General features: G+C 39.4%; 1 protein-coding gene across 3 annotated transcripts in view; it reads right to left on the bottom strand.

Moving 5' to 3' along the window:
* Positions 1–5,613: 5,613 nt before the first annotated feature.
* KCNQ3 (potassium voltage-gated channel subfamily Q member 3) overlaps positions 5,614–25,234 on the bottom strand; it is a 198,238-nt gene continuing 178,617 nt past the window's right edge. For all 3 annotated transcript variants that reach the window (XM_040079503.1, XM_040079486.1, XM_040079495.1), the window contains exons 10-15: positions 19,645–19,832; positions 18,530–18,632; positions 16,136–16,267; positions 14,329–14,427; positions 12,594–12,678; positions 5,614–11,742 (exon numbers count right to left, since the gene is read on the bottom strand). In XM_040079503.1, coding sequence (XP_039935437.1) covers positions 11,005–11,742; positions 12,594–12,678; positions 14,329–14,427; positions 16,136–16,267; positions 18,530–18,632; positions 19,645–19,832 — 1,345 coding nt within the window. In that variant the 3' untranslated portion in view covers positions 5,614–11,004. The remainder of the gene's footprint in view (positions 11,743–12,593; positions 12,679–14,328; positions 14,428–16,135; positions 16,268–18,529; positions 18,633–19,644; positions 19,833–25,234) is intronic.

Raw genomic sequence — 25,234 nt, 5'->3', positions numbered from 1 at the left:
TAAAACTGGAAGTTATTTCCAGGTCTTAATAAACACTTTGTGAAAAACTGAGTCGACAGGCTTGATAATATTTCCTTAAAATCCTGTGAAAATTGTTATCCTAATCCCTGAAGGACTAACTAGAGGTAACACAATCGTAAGCATACAAAGTACCTGTTGAATCTCGCATGGAAAGCCTCTGGGACAGGTCAGGAGGGGATTGGAAGCTCCTTTTGGCAGTAGAATTGAATTGTGGAGGATTTTTTTTTTTTTCCCCTTTTAAAGGAACAGTTCTGCTTACTGCAATTAGACCAATGCCACCTTTGATGGTGAGAATTAGGCAAGGGTGAGCCCCTCTGGTAAAGCTTTAACCATCCTTCGTTTCAAACAAGGGACATTGTCAAGAGGGCAGAGATGACACCTGCAGTGTACCTTAAGTGTGGAACCTCAAAAGGAATAAAATTTCAGTTAAAACGGGAAAAATTGCCTGGAATCATGGTTAAGTGGTGAGGAAGGAAGAGAGGTCTGGTCAGAGCCAGATCGGATCACTTAGAAACAGCCGGCAAAATTCTGCTCCCACTTACTCCAGTGAGCTGGACAGAATTCCTCTGAAATCGCTGAGTTTAGATGCAGCACGGTTAAAAGCCAGTGATCATCCATTCAGTAATTTTATCACAATCCACCAAACTTTTCAACTTGTAAAATCACTCAAAACATTGTAGCAATTAATAAAGGAAATCTAAAAGGATTATGAAACAAAAAGTGCTTTAGCAACCATTTTATATGTGTGGTTGAGCAGTGTGCCTCTGTCTAAAAATCCTGCCTTCACCAAGAACTTCAGATGCTGCAAGGCAACTGCAGCCACATTTAACAGAACTGGTCAATAAGATGCCCCCACATCTGTGCAAATACATACACAATTTTTCCTTGTTTTTGTTCACTCTGTCTTTCACAAAAAAAAAATCATGCGGTGGTGTGTCACTGCATCTAGTACTATTTGATTCTATATGGAATTTACTGTTGTGAAAAAAGGAAAATTTTTGAGACTTGTGACTGAATGCTGCAGCTGGAGGAGTATGGAAGCACCTTTTCTTTGACAAGACTTTTACTGACTATATTACTAGTTGCTCAATATCACATCAAGAAGGCCGGGATGAAAGTCCTCTCTGTAACAGCTGACAAACCAGGTATAGCCAGAAAAATGCACTGGGATCAGTTCCAGCCGTTTGATGTTTGCCTATGAGGATAATTAGACTTTCAGCAGGTTTTGCCTCATGCTGTGTTTTACCCTGGGACTCTGTAATTTTAACTTTCCTCAGCTGCTGAGCAATGCTCAGGTGACCCGGGAGGGGGCTTTTGTTCAGCCCCAGCTTTGGCTCTTGGGGACAATGCTGTGTTCTCACTCAGAACATCCCTCTGAGCAAGTAGCTTTCTCAGGAGTATAGTCTTTACATGCCTCCTTTTTCCGGCATCCCTTTGTGTGGCAGCACTGTGCCCATAACTCACATCCCAAAATCCAGAACAGGAAAAGAAGACATTTTTAGTGTCCCTTAGTAACACACTATAGACATACATTTCATACAAATTACCTAGTAAGTGCATCCATTTGCTGAAGGTTGCACAGGGTACGGCCCTGCTAATGGAATTTAAATAAATGCAAATTCAAGGAAACTCCTGTGATTTATCTGTAAGAGACGGTGTGGTGTGATGTTCTGGTAAGGATGGAGAAAATGAAGTCTGGCTGCTGGAGCTCTCTCTGTGGGCTGAGAGCACAGAGTGAAAGCGATGCACTACTTCTTCCTTCTGGCTTTTTCTTAGGCCTTTAGACGTGATTAAAGGAACACAGTTCTCTATAGAAATTGCAGTATGTGTAAGTGACTGCAAGAGCTCTGGCCGTACATTCCTGTGACCTCAGGCAGTGGCATGAGCCAGCTTCCCCCTGCCACCTGCTCTGTCCTGGTGGGACCGGGTGTGACCACCCTCGGGGACAACCTGATCAGTGTCCTCAGGTATGACCACCCTCCACCCTGGCTGGGCTGTGAGCCACCTCTGCCCTAAAAGATGAGCTGTGGCATCTAAAGCACCTTGCAAACCTGTCTGATTTACCTTGTTAGAAAACACAAATCCAGCTGTGCCTCTCTCTCACCGGATGCTGACGTGCAAGAGAGAAGGAAATGCTGGTTTTAAATAGAGTGCAAAGAGGCAAACTTTACCCAAGTTTGCTCCATAGCATTGAAGTTTTATTTGCAGTTATGCTTCATTTTACTGTGGAAAATGTTTCCGTGAAAGCATCTTTGAGTGGTTGTTTAACAAATTTTGTTTATAAAGTATAAATTGAGTAAATTTCATTTGTTCTGTAAAAAACTGATTGCACTTCAACACTCCTCTGTTAGTCCTCTACCATTACAATTTTACAAGATATTTAGTTCATTTTATTGAGAAATGTACTAGCTCTATAAAGTTTTAATTTCAGATTTTACCAATATCCTTCTATTACATTTATTTTTTGGCACAAGTTTTATTAAGTACAGTTCTCTAAATGTATTACCATTTCTTTGTCAATCTTTTTTCAGAAGAATAACATTTCATTTCCTAAAAGAAAAATTATATAAAGAAACACAGAATTATTACATTAGGAAAAGACCTCTAAGATCATTGAGTCCAACCATTAACCCAGCACTACCAAGTCCACCAATAAACCACATCCACACATTTTTTACATACCTCTAGGGATGGTGATTCCCTGGACACATCCTGGATAGCCTGTTCCAGTGCTTGACAACACTTCCATTGAAGAAATTGTTCCTGATATGCAATCTAAACCTCCCCTGGGACAACTGGAGGCCATTTCCTCTTCCTGTCTCTTGCTACCTGGGAGAAGAGGTGGACCCCCACCTGGCTACAGATGCCTTTCAGGGAGTTGTAGAGAGGGATACTGTCTCTCCTGAGCTTCCTTTTCTCCAGGCTGAACACCCCCAGCTCCCTCAGCTGCTCCTCACAGGACTTGTGCTCCAGACCCTTCCCCAGCTCCATTGCCCTGCTCTGGACACACTCCAACCCCTCAATGTCTTTCTTGTCCCAAGGGTCCCAAAGTGGACACAGGATCTGAGGTGTGGCCTCACCAGAGCTCAGCACAGGGGCACAGTCACTGTCCTGGCCCTGCTGGCCACACCATTGCTGACAGAGGCCAGGTGCCGTTGGCCTTCTTGGCCACCTGGGCACATTCTGGCTCACGTTCAGCTGCTGTCAACCAGCAGCCCAGTGCCTTTCCTACTGGGAGCTTTTCAGCCACTCAGCCCCCAGCATGGAGCACTGCAGGAGGTTGTTTTGACTCAAGTGCAGAACCAAGCACTTTGATTTGTAGAACCCCAAATATATAGTTATATATAAAAATGTATATATTGCCATTCATAGAATTCTTTTCCCATTTGAGAACATAAATTTAGAACTGCAAATGGTTTCTGTCTTCTATATGTTTTTTCTTTAATTTTTTCTTATCCATGTTTTGCTAAGATTAGTACTGACACCAGAAAACTTCCTGAACAGAATACATATTAAACTCTACAAGCTATTTTCAGTAAGAATGTTTTTTATATTTACTAAAGTAGGGAACATTTTCTTTTGATGTATCTGATATTGTGAAACTTTTTTGAATTCAAGTACACTCTTGAGGAAGTAAAAGAAGAGAAAGTAAGAAAAAAAGGAGCCATGGATATTGTGAAAATGTGTAGTTGTGAGAGGCATGGAGTCCTAAAGGTTTTCTTATCTGTGTGTGAGTTACAATACATAAGATTTTTACACAATACTGTGCACTCCTCCTTGCGGGTTTCCGAAGATGTTAGTTTGTGATCAAGCACTTGGCATTTTTAAACACAGATCCTCATATAGCCTTGATTAGATACCAAGAAATTTCAGCAGTCCAGAACTTACTTAGAAAAATATTTAATGACTTATCCAATGATTTTATGTCTGATAGGATACGTGTCAGAGATGTAACTGATGCCATCAAATCTGCCAAAACATTCATAGCACGTTATACACCTTTTTCATGATCTCTGGTCTGTATTCTGCTGTCCATCTGCGCCTGACACAAAGAAACAAGAGAAAAGTGGTGGTGGTGTCCCAAACCCAGTGTGCTGCCAGCCACTATTTTGGAGGGCAATTTCTTTAAATAATGTCTAGCTCTCCTGCTGCTCTCTGCCATGGGACTTGGCTCTCCTGATCCAATCCCTTCTCTGTAGTCCAAGAGGATGCTTTGTGTTCCAAGAGGATGATCTATGTTAATCAAGCAACCGTTTTACCCTGGTGAGTCTTAAAAATGAAGGCATTCTGCAAAGAAACAGAAAGATACAGTGAAAAAATTCCACTCCTGACACTTTTATTTGAGCCATACAGGACTCAATTTTTACTCTTTCTAAACTGCTAAGTCTTGTTCTGCTTAGGTGGGAGACAATTGCATAAGATCCCCAAAGTCTCATAAAGAGGCAAGCCCAGGCTGCATCCCTGGATATAAGCAGGGCTTTGCGTGAGAACAGGTATCACACCTTCCTCCCATTTTAGAGTCCATTTCTTAAAAGATCAGACCTAATGCCTTACTGAAATCCAGTGATTTGTCAGGCTCCGGTCTTTGGGGAGCCAAGGGGAAATTTTAATGCAATACCTTTCAGTGCAGGTGAACAAAAGCTGAGTGGTTCACCTGTTGTGTCTGTGAAATCCTCAGGTAAATGTCATTGCAGTGTCCCTTCAGTTCAAGCTGGGACATTCACTGCTCAGACAGTAATGATAATGCTGAGTAGAATTGCCTATAAAAGTGAAGTCACTTGAAAAAGCCCTGAAAAACAAAAGGTTCAGAACTCCACACTCTGGTGCATTAGTTTTCAAAAATGCAAATTGTCAATCGTTGGAAAAAGTAGAACTTGGCTTTAAGAACCTGACATTCACCCTCTTTCTTATTTAGTTATTACTGTTATTTAAATCGAATAATTTAAAACAGACTCAAAAGCACTGGGATAGACAAAGAAGTGGGATAGGACATGGCATAAATGTTGAATATTTTTTTACCTACCATGAAAAAATAAAAAACCTTTTTTTATGTTGTATTTCAAGTGCCCAGCAGAGCTTATTCCTTGGTGACAGCCATGAAACTGAAGCCACAGAAAATGCCTTAAAAATACCTCCCCGTGTCCAGCTAGACTTTTGGGAAGAGTTGATGTTTCACAGAACCAGGGGCAGAATTCAAGCAAACTCCCTGCAGGGGATATTCTGATCATGTTTGTGCCACTACTATGTTCTCTCTATATTTTGTTTGCAATCTCATAATATTTTAGCACATTAATGTCTCCAATATGAATGTATTTCTCCCCACTTTTCATTTTCCCCCACATCTATGCTCAAAGCCATTTAAATTACATGGCCACTAAATCAAAAGATGTCACAAATAACGGGATCTGCTGTGTGTTGACAGGGCTGGCTGTGGAATCCACATAAAACCTACTTTTAGCTGAATTTAGTCCTGCCTAGATGAAGTCAAAAGGGTCTTTGCCCATGTCTCTGCTGTGGGGACATTTGACAATTTATCCTTTGGATATGCTTGAAGATATTAAGATTTAAATGAAAATAAACTCACCCACATAATAATTGAAATTTCTATTTATTAATAAGTGGTGCAGTTTTTAAAGACAGAACATAAAAAAAATCAGTTAAGAAGTATTGTTTGCATAATATATTGAAATAAACATATTAAATTTGTTCAAATATTGGACAGTGCCAGAATAGAAATTACACATACAGTTTAAAAATTACAATAAATAATATTATAAAGAGCACTAAAGGCCACTTGTATAAAAGTTGTGTTCCCTTGTCAGCCAGAATCTGAAAAGCATCTTTGTAGCATGGAGAAGATTTCAGTGAGCAAGGCACAAATACTAGTAATAATAAGATGCCATAACTAGAAAACAAAATGCAGTTAGCTATGTAACCTTCAGTCTCAGCGTGTTCTTCATGATGGAAATAGGATCCCATTTTCAGTATTTTGCTTAAGTTAACTTCAGAGGGAAGCTAATCAAAGCTGAATTGGGAAAGACCAAAACTTACAGCCTAAAAAACCAGAAGGAAAAGTGATACCCAGGATCTTCATCCCCAGAGTGCCCAACTAAAAATCACCAGAAAATGCCCCCTTTTCCTCTGCTCCTCTTAAAATCATCTTCAAGTTGAACACTCATATCCAGCTGAGCTCTTGATAAAAGTGACATCCCACCAAATTCATGAGGTGCTGTAGGAAATTTAGGTTTGCAGCTCTTATGCACCCAGAGCTTAGTGATGGGGGCTGTGGGGTGCAAGGAATCCAGACCCTACTCTCCTCACACTCTCTGCAGTGAGCAGGTTGGATTTAGTTCTTACCTAAGCAGATGTGACACCTCTGCAGCAGCTGGGCTCCCAGCAGGGATGAGGAGTGCTCCTTACTCTGCCTCTTCTGGTTGCTTTAGGCTGTGATCTTGCAAACTGGCTGGACCACCAGGCAGCAGCCCTGCTACCCCAGTGTCAGGGGGGCTTTAGTTTGCAGCACTTATGGGCCACCATTTGCAGCAGAAAAAAATTAAACTATTTCCACTCTGGACCGTAATAATGCAGCAACGTTACGGATAAAACAGAGCAAATATATCCAAAGTCCATTTAGGGACTTGCTAATCAATCTCTCCATGGGTTGGATTCCCTTTTATTTTGATATGAGCCAGACTGATAAATTTAGGGCAGGGAAAAGCCAAGGCAAGGACAATAGCCATTACCTGACTAGATTTTTTTTTTTTAAGTGCCAGCTCCTTAAGTACAGAATAAACCACATTTATCATACCTTCATACTTCAACTAAGCATTCGCTTTTGCCTTAATCAAATAGTCCCAGTTTGCATCTAAAATGAAGAAGCTTAATTGCTAATAATGCTGCAAAGAGAGGCACACAATGTAAACACAGATTCACCTTTTTGAAAACTTCCAGGCATGTGGCATTTGTTAGGGACTGAAAATCACTCTCAAAATGTAGCCAAGAAAAATGTCTCAAGATCAGTGCTGTCCTTCACAAGGAAATTTATAAATAAAGGCAGATTATAACCTAGCCCTACTCCCAGTGCATCACTGTGAGAAGGTTTCTAACTTACTTCAAGGAGAGCAGAGAAATGCTCCTCAGTTTCAAATTATGAAAAATATCTCAAGGCCTGAAATGAGATGAGAGTCATCAAAGTCATTAATACTTTTTAATGTTAAGTACATGCAAACAAAGTGCTAGTGTCACTCAAGATGCTACAAAGATCTGACCCAAAGAGAACTGATAACTCTTCAACTGAAACACCATGCAGAGGAAGGCATAAACCTAATTAACTCCTATTACGAAGACTATTAGTGACCCAGATGCCTTTCTCAATTGAAATAGTGAATAGAGATTTCTTGGGTGTAGAAACAAGTCTTGACCTTCTTAATGTTACTGGGATCACACATAGTTTATTTTGCTTTGTCCAGTATCTGTGGCCAGCACAAACTGCAGTTCAAAGGTGGATGCACTGCCTGGACACACCCTGACTGGAGTCTGATGAAATTTGTGTGCACAGCCCAGATGAGGGATGGTCTCCAGATCTCACCTTGTTGGTGGAACCTTGACATGTATCTGTTGTCAGCAGAACTGATGGATGCTTTTTTTTTAAACCTGATGATGTAAAGGGCAGAGAGCTGCTAAGAACAGCACCCTTATGAACAGAGAAGTAACCAGTTTCAGCGCTAAGAAGGAAAAATAGATATTAAAATAAGCTAACGAGATCTCTCTGTCTCATTTCTTGGATCCCCTTCACAGGACCCACAGATGTCTACTGCAGAGGATCTTGCTGAGTTTATCACCAGTGCTTTTTAAGAAGAGGCAGATCTTATCTGGCATCATTATATATTTGATGGTGTGGCTTGTCGCGACAAATACCCGACCTTTAAGATGCATATTGCAAATTGTTGATTGCAGGCCAGAGAAAATACTAACTTCAAGACAGTTCAGCTGCTAAGTGTGCTGAGTGCAGGACAGCCCAAATCCTGCTTTCTCTGGGGCTGTACTCTGTGTGCAGGTGAATTCATCCAAGCCTCTGCCCTTGCTTGGATTTTCTCTTGGAAAGAACATACCTCTTTATAAGGAGGCTATTTAAGGATTTTCAGCTGGGTTTAATACTGAGAAATTATTATTTTTGTATGGCCTGCCACGGAAGAGAACAGAAACATGAACCAAAGGATTTCAGCGGGAATTGGACAGGGAATTGCATGGCATAGCCGCTGTCAAAGACAATCACAAAGTGATCAGACTTTTAGAGTCCATTTCTTAAAAGATCAGACCTAATGCCCTACTGAAATGCCTTGATTTTTGATTACTTAGATCTAGAAAGCATTTAAAAAGGACCAAACTCAGATGAAATTAGAAGGAACGATAGGCCCTTGACATACAAGAAAAGTGACACATGCTTGTCTAGCACATACTTATATCAACTTCAGAAGTGTAGCAATGTTAAAGTAATTACTTATTCTTTTCCATTATCTTGTCATGTGAGGGTTAAATCTCACAAGTTGCCACAGACCTCTATTACTCTTTCAGAAAGCCTGCAACAGGTACAACGCAGATATTTCCAAGAATCGCAAAGGCCAAAGAATTCTTCCCAATATGCCAAATTATAACGAATTACACTTTGGTCATTTAGTTTTATTCTTTGCAAATTTAACCACAAAACTGTGCCAAACACAGATTATATTTCAGCTCAATGCTATTTTGTCAATTAAGTAATTACCAAAATTGTGCCTCATACCATCATAATTTCTGGCTTCAGAACAGCTCCATGAACTCAGCCCAGTCTTCAAAGGCTGTAACTGGTCTGCAGTATTTAATCCAGTAACAGCAATAATTTGTTCTCTCTGAAGATCCATCCCAGAAGGATGAATCATGATTTAGCTGAAGAATCAGACGAAGTAAGAAGATCCTAATCCTTTAGATGTCTCTTCCAATAGAGAACAAACAATGAAGAGGAAGGCAATGCCCATATCTGGGAAAGAACTGAAAGTCCCTGGATGGAATGACTGTTATGAGAGGTCAACAATACTGAGGAATTAAACCAAAAGCTTACTATGGCTGGAAAAACCCAACAAAATATTGTCCATTGGAGTGCTTTTTATCCAGGGCTGTGCAAAACCCAGTAAGCACTGGGAAGCCCAGTAATGTGTTCTTGCCTCTGACTGGATGCCCAAGGATGCTCAGTTGTGCAGCTGCAGTGCAATACAAGCAGTCTCTACAGAAAGTCCCTCTTCTAACATCTTATTTGGACCAAATCCTTGCATCTTTGATGGTCAGTGCCCTGGTCACAGTGGGGAAGTCGTGTGACAGGGGTCCTGGACGTGGGGTGGAGATGAACCATGGCAGAGAGGCCTTGGATCAGTGGGGGAGAGGTGAGAGCCTCAACACTGATCGTGTCATCTCTGATTATCTGACATCTAAGCAAGTCAGCCTCTGCTCTCTTTGAAGTTGGCAGACGTTTAGTCATTGTAGATAACTGAGTTAAAGGTGAGATTTATCTCATCCTAAAGTTGATGTGTGCCTTGGTTTTTGTACCCTGAGCTCACTGATGGTGCTCCTTTATTTTCCACCAGCTGTAAAGAGCGTACAGCCATCAAGCTGGACATCATATAGATGCAATTTCATGGACACATTGACTGACAACTGATTTTCCTGGTCTCCTCCTTCTCAATAATTTCCAACTTTCATTAAAAAAAAAAAAAAAAAAAAAAAAATTGGCTGAGGTCTAGGGAATGTACTTATCTCTCTGTTGCTCAGGGACACATGACAAAAATGGTGTTCATTTATTCATACATTAATCTTAAATATAGCACACATGCATGGATCTGGAGCACTCCATTTCCAAGAGAAAAGGTAAACAGAGAGAAACAGATTCTGGCAGCATCTCACACTGTAGGACTTGCAGGGAAGAGAACAGCAATTTTCTGCACATTTGAGGAGCTCAAAGCACTTGGAAAATATTAGAGAATTGAGCCTTTCAATCTGTGAGCATGTGTGGAAGTGTAACTCCCAATTAACAGCTTGGGAAACAGGCTGAGTTACATTATGCATCTTACTTAGCAGCACCTAAGTCAATAGAAGAGTGGAGTGCATAAACCTGGAGTTCCCTACACTGAACAGCCTTATTTTGGTAACAAAGAAAATTTGGCCCATAAGTAGCAAATAGACTTAGCAAAAGATTTTCTAAAAAAAAGCATTAAAATCCTACTTTGAGCAATTTTATAAACACTAGTGAAGCTTTTCAAAGTAGTTTGAGGGATTTCTATTTACATTTTTCAATAAATAACTAACTAAGATTGATCCCAGAAGGTGGCTTTGATGATTTAAAATCTTACCCATAATTTCTTTTCAACATTGTTTTTCAGGGGTAATTATATAAGACATCACATGAGAATCATTTAGTTCACAAAAAAAAAATTCATTAAGGTCATATTTTAACTCAGCTTTTTCCCTGCTTTTAGATAGATATTAGAAATTTTTGGCTTGGTTGATTAGAGATTGATTTGCTTATACTGGAAAATTATTCAGATGTTATGTTTCCACAAAGGGATATTGTTCCTGAAAATATTTTTATTTTGCTGCTCTGATTACAAAATGTAGCAAGGACCACTGTATCTTGTCTGTTATCAATTCACCATCGTTGTATTGAAGAGTACCAGATAGATACGTATCATGGAAGAAATCAGCTGTACCATTTATATAGGGCAAAGTCATGCAAACCATGCTCAAAACTAAGCTCCTTAGTTTTGGTAGCATGAAAAAAACTGCATCAGTAAATTGTATGAAATGGTGCAGAATGACTACCACTAATATCACATGCATCTTATGCAGCCATTGGTGTTCTGAACTAGTAAGCTTTGGGTGTAGAGTAAGTGAGATATACAAAGTATGCTTACATTACAAGGAGAAGTCAACCAGTGACTGCCCCCACACACACTTTTAAACTGGCTTGTTTGATGGGGTCCATATTGAATCCGAAATCCCATCTCCTGTAGAGGACAAAGGCATGGAGCCACTTGGTGTGAAAGGGTCTGTGTCTGTGTCTGTCTCCCCCTCTGCCAGGTAGCGTTTCTCTCTCATCCACGCCGACCCCCCGTTGGGGCCAAACGGGAAGTCGTCTCTCTCCTGGGAGATGCTGAAGCCACTGGGGGAGCGCTCCAGTTCCTCGTGGTTGACAGAGAGAAGGGACAATGGAGTATCGCTGTCTCTCGTCAGGCTCCTTCTCTGCCTCGGGGACACCTTATCTGAGTAAGGGCTTTGAAGGTCCCCTTGGGAGCGGTAGCTAACCTGGGGGTCCATTAATGTAAATATAGGCAAAACCGTTGGCCTTTCTGCATATGAAGTTGAGGAAGGTGCGGCTTGCAGTTTGCCAGAGTTTTGCCCACCTTTTGATAAAGATTGTGAGTGAGCCATGTGACCCCGTGCTGAGAAACCATAGGGGCTGACTTTGTTGACTGGAACCTGCTGGAAGTTGTAAGGAGTTTCACGAGAACACTGCTCAGTGTATTTATATATTATTGGTTTTAATTCAGAATATTTGTTTTCTTCTCTCTTCTCCCTTGCAGGTGAAGCGGTTTCTTTCAATGGACTTATCTCAGCAACTTGTATCTGCAGCTGTTCCATGTGATGCATATGCATATCAACAAGAAAATCCAGTTTCTTCCCCATGTCATTTACCTGAAAAATACCAATGTTATGATATTGCCTCAAGTCAGCAGTTCAAAAAGAGTGCACAATTCCATACGTGCACTGCCCTTACCAACGGTGTGCTGCCATGTTTATGGGTCATGGAGGCACATACAATAACCATGACCTTCCCTCAGAAGCTAGGCTGAAATGGATGGACAGCTTATCCTCTAACTGCCTCAGAATAAGAAGACCCATCCCTATGAACCGTGCCAAAAAATTATTAGTCTTGCTGGATATTTAACAGTATCCAACAGGACTCTATAATGTTATGACAAAGTCTTGATACCAGTGGTAAATAGCTATTACCAAAATTCAATATATGGAATTACCTTTGCATACAGGGATCTCCAACTGTGAATCACAGAATAATCAAGGTTGGAAAAGACCTTTTAGATCATTGAATCCAACCTATGACCTAACACCACGTAATAGTCTCACAACATCAGGGTTGCATATCAGAACTAGTTTTCTTTCTCTTTTGGATAGGGTCCAAGAGTGGACAATCATTTTGAGACCAGACCCTGCAGGAAAAGGGTTTGCTCACACCAAACACCAGACATGATGAGTACTGAAGTTACAGGAATGAAAAAGTCCCACTCCAACATTGTGGTTAGGATCTTCTGTCATACACAGTGGCACAGTTTCAAAAGGCACATTTCCCAGTTAAATAAATTCTTTCATGAAAAACTAGCGACATAGTTTTGTGATCATTAGAACAAGATCTCTGTGAGTCTTCACCACCATCAGCACAATTCTGCCTGGGCCATACAGAATTTATGTCAGCTATATCATTTCTGAACAAGCATCTCAGTCTCTGTCACTGTCTTGGAATTACTTACCTGCCTCTCAACTTTAACAAATTTTCCCATCATACTTTGGTCTTCAGTATCAGCTGTAGATGCTTTGGCTACATATGGTTCATTTCTATAAAGAATTAATAATTCTATTAGTGCTCAATATTTCTTTACATCACAATAAGCAATTTATATCAGAAAAAAGAATTGCCGTCTTGTTGATTTATTCATAGAGATCTTTAGAGCCCTTTTAGCTGTTTATACAAGCAGGAGTGAAAGTCTATTCTGTGTGATGCTAATACATTCCTAAAAAATATATAATCTTTATTTTTATTTTTTTTCTTGTCTTCAAGTTTAAGATAAAGATTAAAAGGCCCCAGAAGTTAAAAGTAAAATTTAAATTAATCCCCAGCTTGTTGGAATAATTTCAGGTTTGTGAAAATTATTGAGATAGTGCAGTTAGTGGGTCTACAGATGGCCATGTTTTTTTTAAAATCTAATTTTTTATAATTAATGTCTTTGGAAACTGAATCTGAGTTTCAAGGATGAGTGTGGTTTTTTTCTCAATTTCATTATATCAAATAGTAAGTGTCAGAGATTGGAAATGCTGAAAAGAGAGAGACTGGTCTGAACATTTAAAGCTGATTCTAGACTAAGTTTTCCTCCTGCCTGTCCATCAGATGGACCAAATTCAGTAGGTAAGAAGATGATCTCTAACTAAAGAGCTTGATTTATAAACTTCATGGGATCTTGGACGTTCATGATCAAGTTAAACCTTTACCAAATGGTTTTCAAGCCAATGTCAAAGGAATCAATATCTTCCCATAACAAAGTCTAGAAAAACAGTTTCTGAGTGCTTGCTCTTTAACATGATTTAGAACAAATAGACTCCAAAACCTTTAACATGGCCAGTTTTTCTCTTTCCTGACAAAATCCTACACATGTACCTAAAACATGTCAGATTTTCCACATTGGGTTACTTGGTGTTATGGGCTCATGCAGTTTTTGCAATCTGCTTTCCTCCCCAAATGATCACTGCCTCTTCCCTTTACTTAGGTCTCTGTCTCCACATTTACGTGGTTTCAGATTTTTCCCTGCTTGGGATAATGTATTTTCTGTAAGATTGCTTTTGTTCTGAGCAACCACAACAGCTTTGGGGACAGATTGCTGATGGTCTTATGTGGTTCTTGATGGATATTTATTGACAGATTGATAGTTGTAAACAACAGAAGAAATGTCATTTATTATTGATTTTTTTTTCTATGTGGAAAGCAGCAATACAATAATATGGTGCAACTTTCACATCCAGAAATCTGTTACTACAATTTATTTTGAGTATCTCTCACCAATGACTGGTTTAAAAGCAGATGCATTAAAAATGTCTGCTTGCCATTTGGTGGGCACTTCAGGAGGATAACTAATTTACTTTCAAACTGTTAGTGATTTTTATTGAGCTTTTATGTGGGTTTACAAGTTAAATGTTAGAAAATTATCACATCAGCAATCAAATGCATGTATTTAATTTAAAACCATATTTTCAAATAGTGGAGAAGCTGAGCTGGACAATTAAGAAGCCATTGTTTAGATTTACATCAAACATTGTTCTTAGGGAAGCTAGCGACTTTCTGGCTCCATGTTTACCCACATGCATCTCACAGCAACACATCCCCTCAGTCTCATTACTATAACAGTGGATGAACAAAGATCATGCTTACTGGAATAAAGTAACTTTTTATTTCTGTGTTGGGCTATGCTAAAAACTAGGTATAAAAGAATTCACCTGGGAGACTGTTGTGAAGGGTAAGAAAAAGCTCCTCCCTTTTGGGATTTCTTATGCTTGGGAGTAGACGGAGGTCCAGGTGTAAAAATCATATCTACTCTGAAAAGAAGAAAAGTGCAACTGTGTAAGTCCATCTCCAAACGGTAACACAGGACAGACCATGCTGTGCATCTCTGAAGCAAAGATTCAAAAAGGAAGCACGTGTTGATTTGGTAATGCATTGAGGGTCATGATGTGTCTGCTCTCTTTTGAGTCACAATCAATGCACTGAATTGCAATTACCTGGTAATTTTATAGTAATTAAGTAATGTTCTAGCTCACTGTTTCCAAACTTCAACATTTGAAACACAACTTCTTTTCCTTCAAAGGAAGCAAACAGCATGATTGTCAAAAAACATCCAATAGCAGCTGCTCTTTAAAATGTCAGGAGACCCATCAGATTTTGTGCAGGGTAGTGAAAATCAGAACTTGGCAAAACGTAGAATTTCTGACATCCTGGCAAACCAATAACATTCTGTCAGTTGTTGTTTCTAATTGCCAGCAATATTTTAGTCTTTACTAATTATTCTTTTGGCTTGAAACACATAACTTTAAATGAAGTTGCATAAGGAAGTCTACTCAATTTTTTTATTTGGCAAAAAGCAGAAAGATTGTTTGGAATGCTCCAACCCACATAATTATACTCTTTTACAATATTGAATATTCTTTCATTTGTCATATCCAACTGCTCAGGTGTAAGTAAGTCTCTATTTAGCCTGCCCCCCCAAATGGCCACATATCAATCAGCACTAAACCACAGAGCAGTTATCTGTGTTATTGGACAATCCATGCAGATACCTTGCATGGTTTCACAGTGCCCCATGGAGTTTTGGAAATGGAACTTGAAAAAGCTCCAGGCAAGCCTCACAAAGCTACCTAGATATTGGCTTGATCCCCAGGCATTGCTGACAGACATGTTATATACTTGAAAAAGAGATAGCCCTGTGCATGGAGAATCACTTTGAAATAAGAAATTAAAAAGTTCAGCAGAAAGATCAGAGCAGCCTTTCAAAGCCAAGGTAAGTCCAGATAAGGTGGAAATGTGCAGCAAGTGTTGCACTCCCTCAGCCCCTTCTTGAGAGAAATTATGTTTGTGTGGCATCTTGCTGTTCAGAGTCACTGAGGGCCTCAGGGAATGTGCTGTGCAGAGACTGAGCACACACAGCTGCACACATGGGGCCGCACACAAATTTACAGCCCCAAGCTTTGACATGGGCTCATGGAGCAGCACCAAGTTTTGTAGATGTGCCTCAGAAGCACATTGCAATGAACCCCTCCTGTGAGGAAACAGCAGCAGATGCAGATTGCACCTGAACAATCACAGTGGCCTGAAATTCCAACATTTTTTCAGATAGGTCCATTACACCTGAGTGAAACCTTCTGTGCTGATGTATTTTTGCACTTCTGTGGAATGTTTCATTAGGCACAGGTCATCAGAGAATCCAGCCCAAGAAAAACTTCATGGAGAGCAACTGTTGCTTTTATTTATCATCCGTCAAATGGGGAGAAGGAGAGAAATTTGATCCTGATCAAATGAAGCAATGGTCAAGAAAATTCACAGGACGTTTTAACTCTCATGTCCAGCAGTCTCTCCCCCACAGTTATCCCTGCTAAAGACTTGCCTTTTGTCTTTGGGAAAAGGTTTTCTCATGGACCAGCTACATTGTGCAAAGATGTAACTTCTGGGTGGCCTTGTACACAAATAGGCCAATGTTTTTGTTTTGCCAGTAAAACTATACATTTCTCCCATTTACCAGAAGATTCTTACCTTGCCTGAAGGTATTTTATTCTGGAAAGCATATCAAGATGCCCTGCTGAGTATTGCTCTATCACGTCCTTTACATCATAAGGCCTCAAAGTCTCCTTGAATTTTTTTTTATAGAGACGAAACTGTAGTATCCTGCATAATAAACAGGAAAAAATATTTCTTATATAAATTCCACTATGAAAATTTCCAATTTTGTCAAAATATGGATGAATTCTCTGGGTGTTTGTAAATTGAGCATGTTTTTTCTAAACAAGGTAATAAAGTATAAACAAAGATTCTATAACATCATACCATATTTGAAAATTTGTAATAGTTGGCTTTGCATAATTAATAGTCTAAAAATAATAGTTTAAAGCTTCAGAATTACAGTTGGATCTTGACTTTGAACAACACAAGTCACAGGAGATTTTGAAGCTGTGAAGCTGGAGTTGCTTCTTTTATGCTTCAGCCCATTATAAAGCTAATTTATAGTATATGCAATGCTGAATCATTCTCATCTTGGTTTTAATTTTGCACCTGGGAAAGTTTTGGATAGGAAATGCTAATTAGATATAAATGTGGAAGTTAAGAAGTTAGCAGCAGTTCAGGTTGTGAAGAGGTGAAAACTTTTAAAAACTGTCTGAAGTGTCCTTGAAGAAAACAGCAGTATCACATTATTGTCACTGCTGTAATGATAATGATTGCTGTTACTATTGCTATTATAAAATGACCCAGTAATTAGTAACAGAATTCTTATAACAAGGAACACTGCTGGCCAGAGCACTTGAAAAATGTTTGGCATTCTTTTTTTATCCTTTTCTGTTTATACATTACTTTAAATGTATATATCTTGGTAGATTAAACAAAAATAAGAAATACATTTAAATAATGAAACCCTTATCTTAATCTGGTTTAGACTTGGATTCTGGATGTTTGCTTTCTCAGCAGAGTCTCCAGATACTTCTTGGTAGGAACTGGGAAATTGCCATCTTCTGTTAAAATTTTAACTTTTTTTAAGGTTGATGGGTTTTTTTACATTTTTAAAGTCTGTTTAAACTTTCATTTAGCAAAGATAATTCTCTTACAACTTTTTCAGGGATGCTGACTCTTTAATTCTGTTCTTTATAAATATTTCAAGGTTTCAAAATGATACCTGTGCCTATTTTAGCCAAATTATATATGGTAACATCAAAATTACACATTCAAAGGCTTAAATGAAAAAATAGGGATCACAGTGTTAGCAATTCTAATTTATAATCTCCTCCATCATGACCCTGAAATCCATTAAGTAATTTTGTCTGAAAGAATTACTCACAATTAATGTTCAGGATCTGGGTACATTACACAAGGAAAAAAAAGAAAAAATCTTGGCTCCTGATTGAGTTTAAATCAAAATTGTATGAATCAATTAGATTTGGACAGGATGTGGGGAAGAAGTTTTCCACAAGTAACAATAAAATGTTTGAAAGCAAGAAGGTATCAGGAAAAGACAAAGAAGCTTCCAATGGGAGGGAAGAAGTCATGGGTAACATGAGCAAACCCTGTGTGACTTGGCTTTCAGCAGCCTTAAGAAAACTTGGAATTTTTAGAAACTGATTTTCCTGCACCCAATTCAAAAAGAACCAGGAGCGTATATATCATGGTAATATACACATAAATATATCGTTATACTTTTATTACCATCTTCCTTGGAGTTCTTAGATAAATGTGAGATTCTCCAGACTTGCAGTATTTCACCTGGAAGGTGGTAAGTCCCTGACCCAAAAATTAACAACTTCTGAATAAGCATCAGAGTATTTTCCCATGGGGGCATTTTTCAGGGGAGGAGATTAAAAAGTACTGCATCAAGGAGTAACAGAGCATCAGTGAATGAATTCTATTTGCCTGATGTGCTAAACACATGACCAAGGCTTAATAAGAGTTTTCTAACCTTAGGGAATATCTCTTGTGACATGGAAATAGAGGTGACACATGTCACAAGAAAAAAACTGCTGAAATGGAGACCCCAGCATCTATTAAACCATGCCAGCTGAAAAGTAGGTTGCACACTCATACAATTGTGAATAAAGAGTTGAGTCAGCACAGTTTTTTGTCAAGCAAAAGTTTCAGTTTCATATAAATATTAGTCACTAAATTGAGAAAGATATATATATATAACATTTTAACGAGGAACAGTACACAGTATTATTTTATAATAAAAACATTGTGGAGTATCTTGCAAAATGACATGGCCAAAGTTACTGAAAAACTTCCTCCCTTTTGCATGCTTCCAACAGATTGAATAGGGTCTGTCTCATGTGTTTGAAAATATTAGTATTATCTCATCTATTGCATCTAAAAAAAGCAATAGCAGAAACAGTGAATCAACATGGTAATGTTATTTCCTGAAGCATAATCCTTCAAAACGACATTTACCTGACAGCTCGGATGGCTGTCTTGAATGTGGGGATCATATCTTCCATAGGGAAATCACTACTCTCGCCTCTTTCTTCTGCCATGGGTTCCCCTGTTCCTGCATCTGCAAAGCAATTCAAAAAACCAGATGTGTGAACATCTCACCGTACAATATTTAGAGGGATGTCTGGCTGAATAAAGCACTACATAAAGTATGTGCAATTTAATAAAGAAATATCTCTTACAGCTTCTTTCACTGGTCAGGTCTTGAAAAGGATGTAACTATTTTAGGACAGCTGTAAGACACATTATTGAAGGATCTCCTCTCAGAATACAGAATTTCTGAAACACTGGGAACTTTTCTTCCTTTCCAATGGATGTTTACCCCAATTATTTTACATAAAGGCTAAAACAGGCTGTAGAAGCCACAGGCCAAGTTCTCCTCTTACTGGCACTGCCTGGCGCTCATGTACCTTCATGAAGGAGAAAACTGAGCTCCTGATATGGACACCCAGGCTACATCCATGGTAGCATGTCCAGCATGCACTGGGGCCAGCTGGCGCAAGAAAGGGGAAATAGTTAATTAAAGACCATTTATATGTTATGGGCAAGAAGAGGAAAATGTGCGTTCAGGGAAGCTGAGAGGAAAAATTCCTTGTAATGTTGCATGGAGACCCAATGGAAACTTCTGAGGGGAAGCAGGCTTGGGGACAGAGGGGCAGGGAAGAAGACATTGACTCTATAAACAAGGTTTAATGAGATGGCAGTGAGGGTATATTGGAGATGCCTGGACACAGGCTGTTGCAGGGCTGGGTGCAGCTCAGGAGGGAGCTATCTTAGCATAGCATCCTTGCTCATAAACCAAGACACAATGGTGTGTGCTTTTTGGGGGATATAGCTTGACTGCCCAGTGTGGCCGCTCTTTCCAGGTCAAACAGGGTGAATCCAGCACTGGCTTTATCCTGTATCAATTGCTGTTTTTGAGAAGGGCTCTTGTCCCAAAAGTACTACATAAAACCAGGTACCAGACATGTTTGTCCCAGAAAGTCACAAACCTTCAACAGAATATGCAGAAGGACAAATTAAAATGGGGAGAACAGGAGATGCATAGAAAGAAATCAACACAGATCGGCTACCTTCTGAGCTTTGCCAAAAAGCGTATGCTTTCATTCGGAATGCAGTGCGAAAACGCTCCTTATTATTCAAGACAACATTCTTAGGCTCTTTTGAAGGACTTTCTTCAATGGCATCTACATTCAGAGGGGTAAATAGCTTTCCTTTAGTATTGGTACCACGAACCCGATCCAAGAGACCCAGCTTTTGGCTACAAAATAAGCAAAAGTAATCATTTTCCTCCTTTGTACACTATTAACTTGTTTTCATGATGCTTTAAGTATATAACGGGCTAAATAATTGTTTTGTATACAAGGACACTGCTGGGGCTACCATAATTAATCAATGTCTTTGTAAGCAACAGTTCAGCTCCACAGATAATTAACTGCTTTTTACGAGCATTTTTTGGCATCAGTGTTGAAAATGTTACCAGAGGGTCATGCTATCCTCTCCATGCAAGGTATCGCAGTGCTTAAGCTCACGTAGCACACCTGAAGCAGTAGTTTTATTATTAAGACATGAAACAACACTACTGCCATGGGCAGGGATGTCATTCACTAGACCAAGTTGCTCAGAGCCCCATTCAGCTTGGCCTTAAAACACTTCCAAGAATGGAACATCCACAACATGTCTGAGCAGCGTGTTCCAGTGAGGAATTTCTTCCTATTGTCTAATCTAAACCTACACTCTTCACTTTGAGGCCATTCCTCCTTATCCTATCACTACACACCTTTGTTTAAAGTACCTCTCCTGTTTTCTTGCAATCACCCTTTACATACTGGAAGGTGCTCTAAAGTCTCCTCAGAGCCTTCTCTTATCCAAACATAACAACCTCAAATCCCTCAGTCAAGAATAAAATAAAGTCAGATGTGCTGTGAACCAAATAAATCACCAGAAAAACTCTGGCAATGTTTTGCCAAGTACTGATTAGGGGCATGGTAGGGCAGGATACACTGTTTTCTCTCCACCATGACCTATAGTTGTAGTGAAGTGAGAAATTTTACTCCTCTTATGATTCCTTGCACTGTCTGTCCTCTTAGAGATTTACTGTCCAGATACATTTGTCCTTCAGTGACCACACAGAAATAGAATTTCATCTACCTGCCATTTTACCAGCATCACTAACCCTCCTGGACAGCCTGATGACTATACTGATCTTAAAGGTAATCACTAATACCACTAATATAGCAATAGGAATTTGCTAGTGAGTTAATCAGCTTATATATGTTCTGAACACTTTGTAAACGATAGATGGTATAAATATTTGATTTGCTTGTTCACTTTGCTGCTCAAATATTTGTTAATTGCACATTTGTTAAAAGAAAAAAAAAAAAAAAGGCAAAAAAAAAAGCAGGGCTAAGGCATGGGAAGAAAGCCTGCTTTTTAACACATTCCTGGGACAGCTCTTGGGAGGGGTGAATTGTAGACACATGAACAAGAGGCAGTTCTGTGTGGGACAATAGATTAAGTAAGTTGAGTGTGGGAAGGGAAGAAGCTGTTATAGCTGGCAGGTTTCTGAGAGCAGAGCTGAAGGATGAATGGCCATGGTTACCAGCAGAAAGAGTTAACAGCTATTCAGTGAGGCATCATTGCAGGAAGCTCAGCTGCAGCCACTAAACCTGCTGGCAGGAGAGACAAGTGTGGAGAGGGCCCACTGTGCAAGGACACAGTGGACAAAGATGGAGATGTGTGTGCGGACTTTGCAAGTGTGAAAGAAGGACCTATTTCTATCTCAGAGCTCTGTCTGTTGCAGTATCCCACCACAATGGATGTTACCTGAGCATTGAGCATCACAGCTGTTGCAAGGTTGTGGTTTTTTTTTTTTTTTTTTTTTTTTTTACAGGAATTACTGGGGTTTTCATCTCTACAGTATACTTCTGATTAATATATCTTTGACCCAGGGAGTAGTGAAATATGATCTTCCCTATCAGAAAAAGATGCAAGTACTAAATCTTCAGGTGTAGGAATTTTTTTCCAACCCTTCTGATTTTTCTTTTTGATGTGAAAGTACTTGTAAATATAATTTCTGCAGCCTTGGGAGTCCAGACACTTGGCCTGTCATTGCACGTATGAAGTGCACATGTGTGCGTGAATACTGAAGTGGCAGCTACGGAGGTGTTGGGTATGGAGACACAGGTTTAGTCCTGGTACATCAGCATTTCCAGGAGATAAAAGAATGGATTTGAGGGAAGAATTAGAACAGTCTAAATGAATGATACTGACATTACTCAGGCTTTGCCCTAATGTAATTTCCTGAAGAATTCATGGCATGGGGGGAAAATGCACAAAGCACTGACAAATGTATGGAGTAAAAGTCAGGGATTACTTCCTCCTTTGTAGAAAAGTATGAGATGTTGCTTGTTGTCATCTGTGACAAAGTATGTTTTAGGCAGTCTCATATTTGGGCTTAAGAACCTCTTTTAAAAATGATTTCCATAGTTCTTGCCTTTGGGGTGGAAACTTGATCTGCTTTGCCCACCAAGGTTCTGATGGTGGGTGCAGAGTCCCAGCAAGTGATTTGTGTTCTGCTAACTTAGGGATATCCTGCACCCTTCCTTTCTGCATCACTTGACCATGGACAACCCTGGTGGTGGTCTTTGCAGACTGTAGGAGACTGTGGAATAAGATACAAGATGGGAGCAACCAAAACAGTTTTAGGATGAGGATAGCTGTTCCATGATAATAAAATGACGAAGTTTGTTTCTGGGTCTGAAAAAACTGTGCAACAGGCTTGCTGTGGAGATCAGCTTTCTCCAGGTGGGGGGATTACAGGGTTTCTGACAATTGATGATTGATAGATGAATCTCAAGTGAAAGGAAGAGTCCTTCAAAATACATATCCAGTTGTCCCAAAGTTTGCCCCTTAAAACCCCTGAGATAACTTCCTTTCATACCACAAATAAAGGAAGAATAAAGTGAGGAGAGGATCTGTAGGGATCAGACCAGAAGGAAGAGGGTCAGTAGAAGATGCAAAGTATCCAAAATATTAATCTAGTGATTTTTTTTTTTTTAAGTATAGGACAGCAATATAAGCAAGATATGAAGAAATCTGTCAGAGAGCTATGCAAGACTGGGACTGAGCAAGATTTGGTATTCTCCTCATAGATAAAATCAGAACAAAATATTCCCCTGCATTCAGCACAGAATCCTACTTATTTGCAGTGACATTTTCCACTGTATATGTTGGCATGATCACTCGTGGGGTGGAGTTTTTTTGGTGTTTTTTTCCAGTAGGGTGGGACTTAAGGTCAGATTTTCTTTTCAAAGAATTTTGCAGCTAATTAAGTGTCAGTTTAGGAAGAAATTATTCTCCAAAGACTATTGATTGAGCATCTTAGGTTTATGAGCTAGAACTCATCTGATCTGTTCTAAGCTGCTAAAAAACTTAAAGTTCCTGTCTAAGACTATTCTTTAGACCCATTTCTATAATCAGTGGGAAGTCAGCAACTCTAACAAGTGAGTGGGGAGTGTGGTTCATTTTGACATTACTTTACACTTTGAGAACTTGGCTCTTGTTATTGACTATGGCAAGATCTAGATGAGAAGTCATCTAAAAAGCAGGTCTCTAGTCTAAGTTAAAGTTACCTGAGCTGAAGCCTTCCTCATTCATTGAATCCTGAAGATTAACCCTTGAAGTAACATTCAGATTCATAACAGTATGCTTATGCAACAAATACAGACAACTGTGTTCATGTCTGGCAGCCAGAGCAGTAAAATCATCAGAAAATAATTCATCAGCTTCACATGAAAATATACAACTGTATGCTGTATACAAAAGAACCCAAAACAAAACCCAAGCTTCTTTCCAGATAATGACTATCTGTCATCAGCAAAAAAAGGGACTTTATTCTCCTTTCCAAGAAGTGAAATCTGGATCTGCTGGGGTTTTAGTTTTCATTGATCATTTACAAGTCCTGAGGAAACGTTTGTTCTCATGGCACAATCTCCTTCAGTAATAAAGCAGCATGCGCGTGGCTCAGTCCCGGGGCACGAAGCATGCGCAGATCACACCATCCTTCATGAGCGGGGCTAGCACAGTGGTTCCCACCCACAGGGTCACGTACTGCTGCTCGTCTTTCTGACTCCCCCTTCTCATGTTAGCTACTCTTCCTCCCCTGGGAACAGTGGTCCCACTTCATTTGGCATCCTTACGTTCAATAAAATACAATTTTCAACTTCCAGCACAGTTCCAGAAACTGGGCAGATACAAATCCATCCCAAACGTGCTGACAAAAATGCAGGGTAGTTTTTCTGACTAGCTTGCACAAATCACCATTTCTTGTCTTGCAGACTATTGCATCCTCTCTTTCATGGGTTCCAAAACCTGTGTGTTTGAAATGGGACCCAAAATGAGAATTTCTTAGCTCTGTGGTAGATACAGATCACCAGAAAGGGTGGAAGGTGAAAGCAGTGCAGTGTCTTTCTACCTAAAAAAAAAAATCAGCTCTTAAATTTTTGTTCCCTGAGAGCAGAGGGAATTATTTTGGACCAGGTAAAAAATTATTTTGGTGGCTTGGTACACAAGAGATGGCTGGCTTCAGCACATGTTTTACCCTTGATCAGAATAAAGAGTGGGAACCACTGAACTAGAAATATTTTCCAGAAACAGTCATGCAAAGAAATAATGCATTTCCATCCCATCATGCAAGCCAGATACTCTCCTCTCTATCCTTTTCCTAGTATTGGAGTTTCATAAACAAATGGTACGTGTACGAGGAGAAAACAAGTGAATTAATTCTAAGAGTGAATCAAACAGCCCTCTGCCATGGATTTACCACTTTCACCTAACAAGTACAAATAATAATCAGGATTTTTTCCGTGTTTTTCACATTTTAGAATCACTAGATATAATTAGTCTCAGGTAACTGGAAGCAGAAGGAAGTTATGTTTACTCCAGCATTTTTGTACTTTATCAGCTGAACTTATATGAGTGAACTTTGCTTTGGAAAATCAAACTCTCTGAATGAGGTTTCCAGAAGTATTCTATATTCTGCTTTGAACACTTCCTAATAAAAATTAACACCAAATTATGACAAACATGAATTCTGCAGTGAACCTGTTCAACTGATCTCAGACTGTCCATGAGATTTCTTAAAAATAAAATAAAGAACATTCCACACTTCTGAGGTAGTTCTAAACTTTAGCCAATCAACTTTCCCTTTTATTGAGTAGGATTCTTTCCTTCAGAGAGGATATTTAAAAACAAACAAACAAAAAAAAAGTTCTGTCCCAAAATAGTTGAATACAGCTTCCTCAAAACTAGACTTCACTTTGCACCCTGAATCTTGAGGTCCAAATTTGCAAGTTTCTAATATGTGAGGGGGAAATTTCCCTTCTAAGTCAACAAATTTCCACACTCCTTGGTGGTATATATCCTCACTGGTATTTAAGGGCGGGTATGACTCAAAATCCAGACTCACCTACCATCCAGATTGTCTGCCCATAAACATGAGCACAAGTCAAAACTTCAGCTCAACTTTGATGCCCTTCAGAAAAAGAAACAACCTTTACATACACTAAAGGCCTTTGCTCAGCCCCCTCTCTTATCCACACTTTCTAAAGACATTGGAGATGGATGAAAATAAACAATGTCACATAACTCTATGGGAAGAAT

The sequence above is a fragment of the Hirundo rustica genome, chromosome 1 (assembly GCF_015227805.2).
Source record: "Hirundo rustica isolate bHirRus1 chromosome 1, bHirRus1.pri.v3, whole genome shotgun sequence".
Lineage (NCBI taxonomy): Eukaryota > Metazoa > Chordata > Aves > Passeriformes > Hirundinidae > Hirundo > Hirundo rustica.
This window is presented reverse-complemented; position numbering and strand designations above follow the sequence as displayed.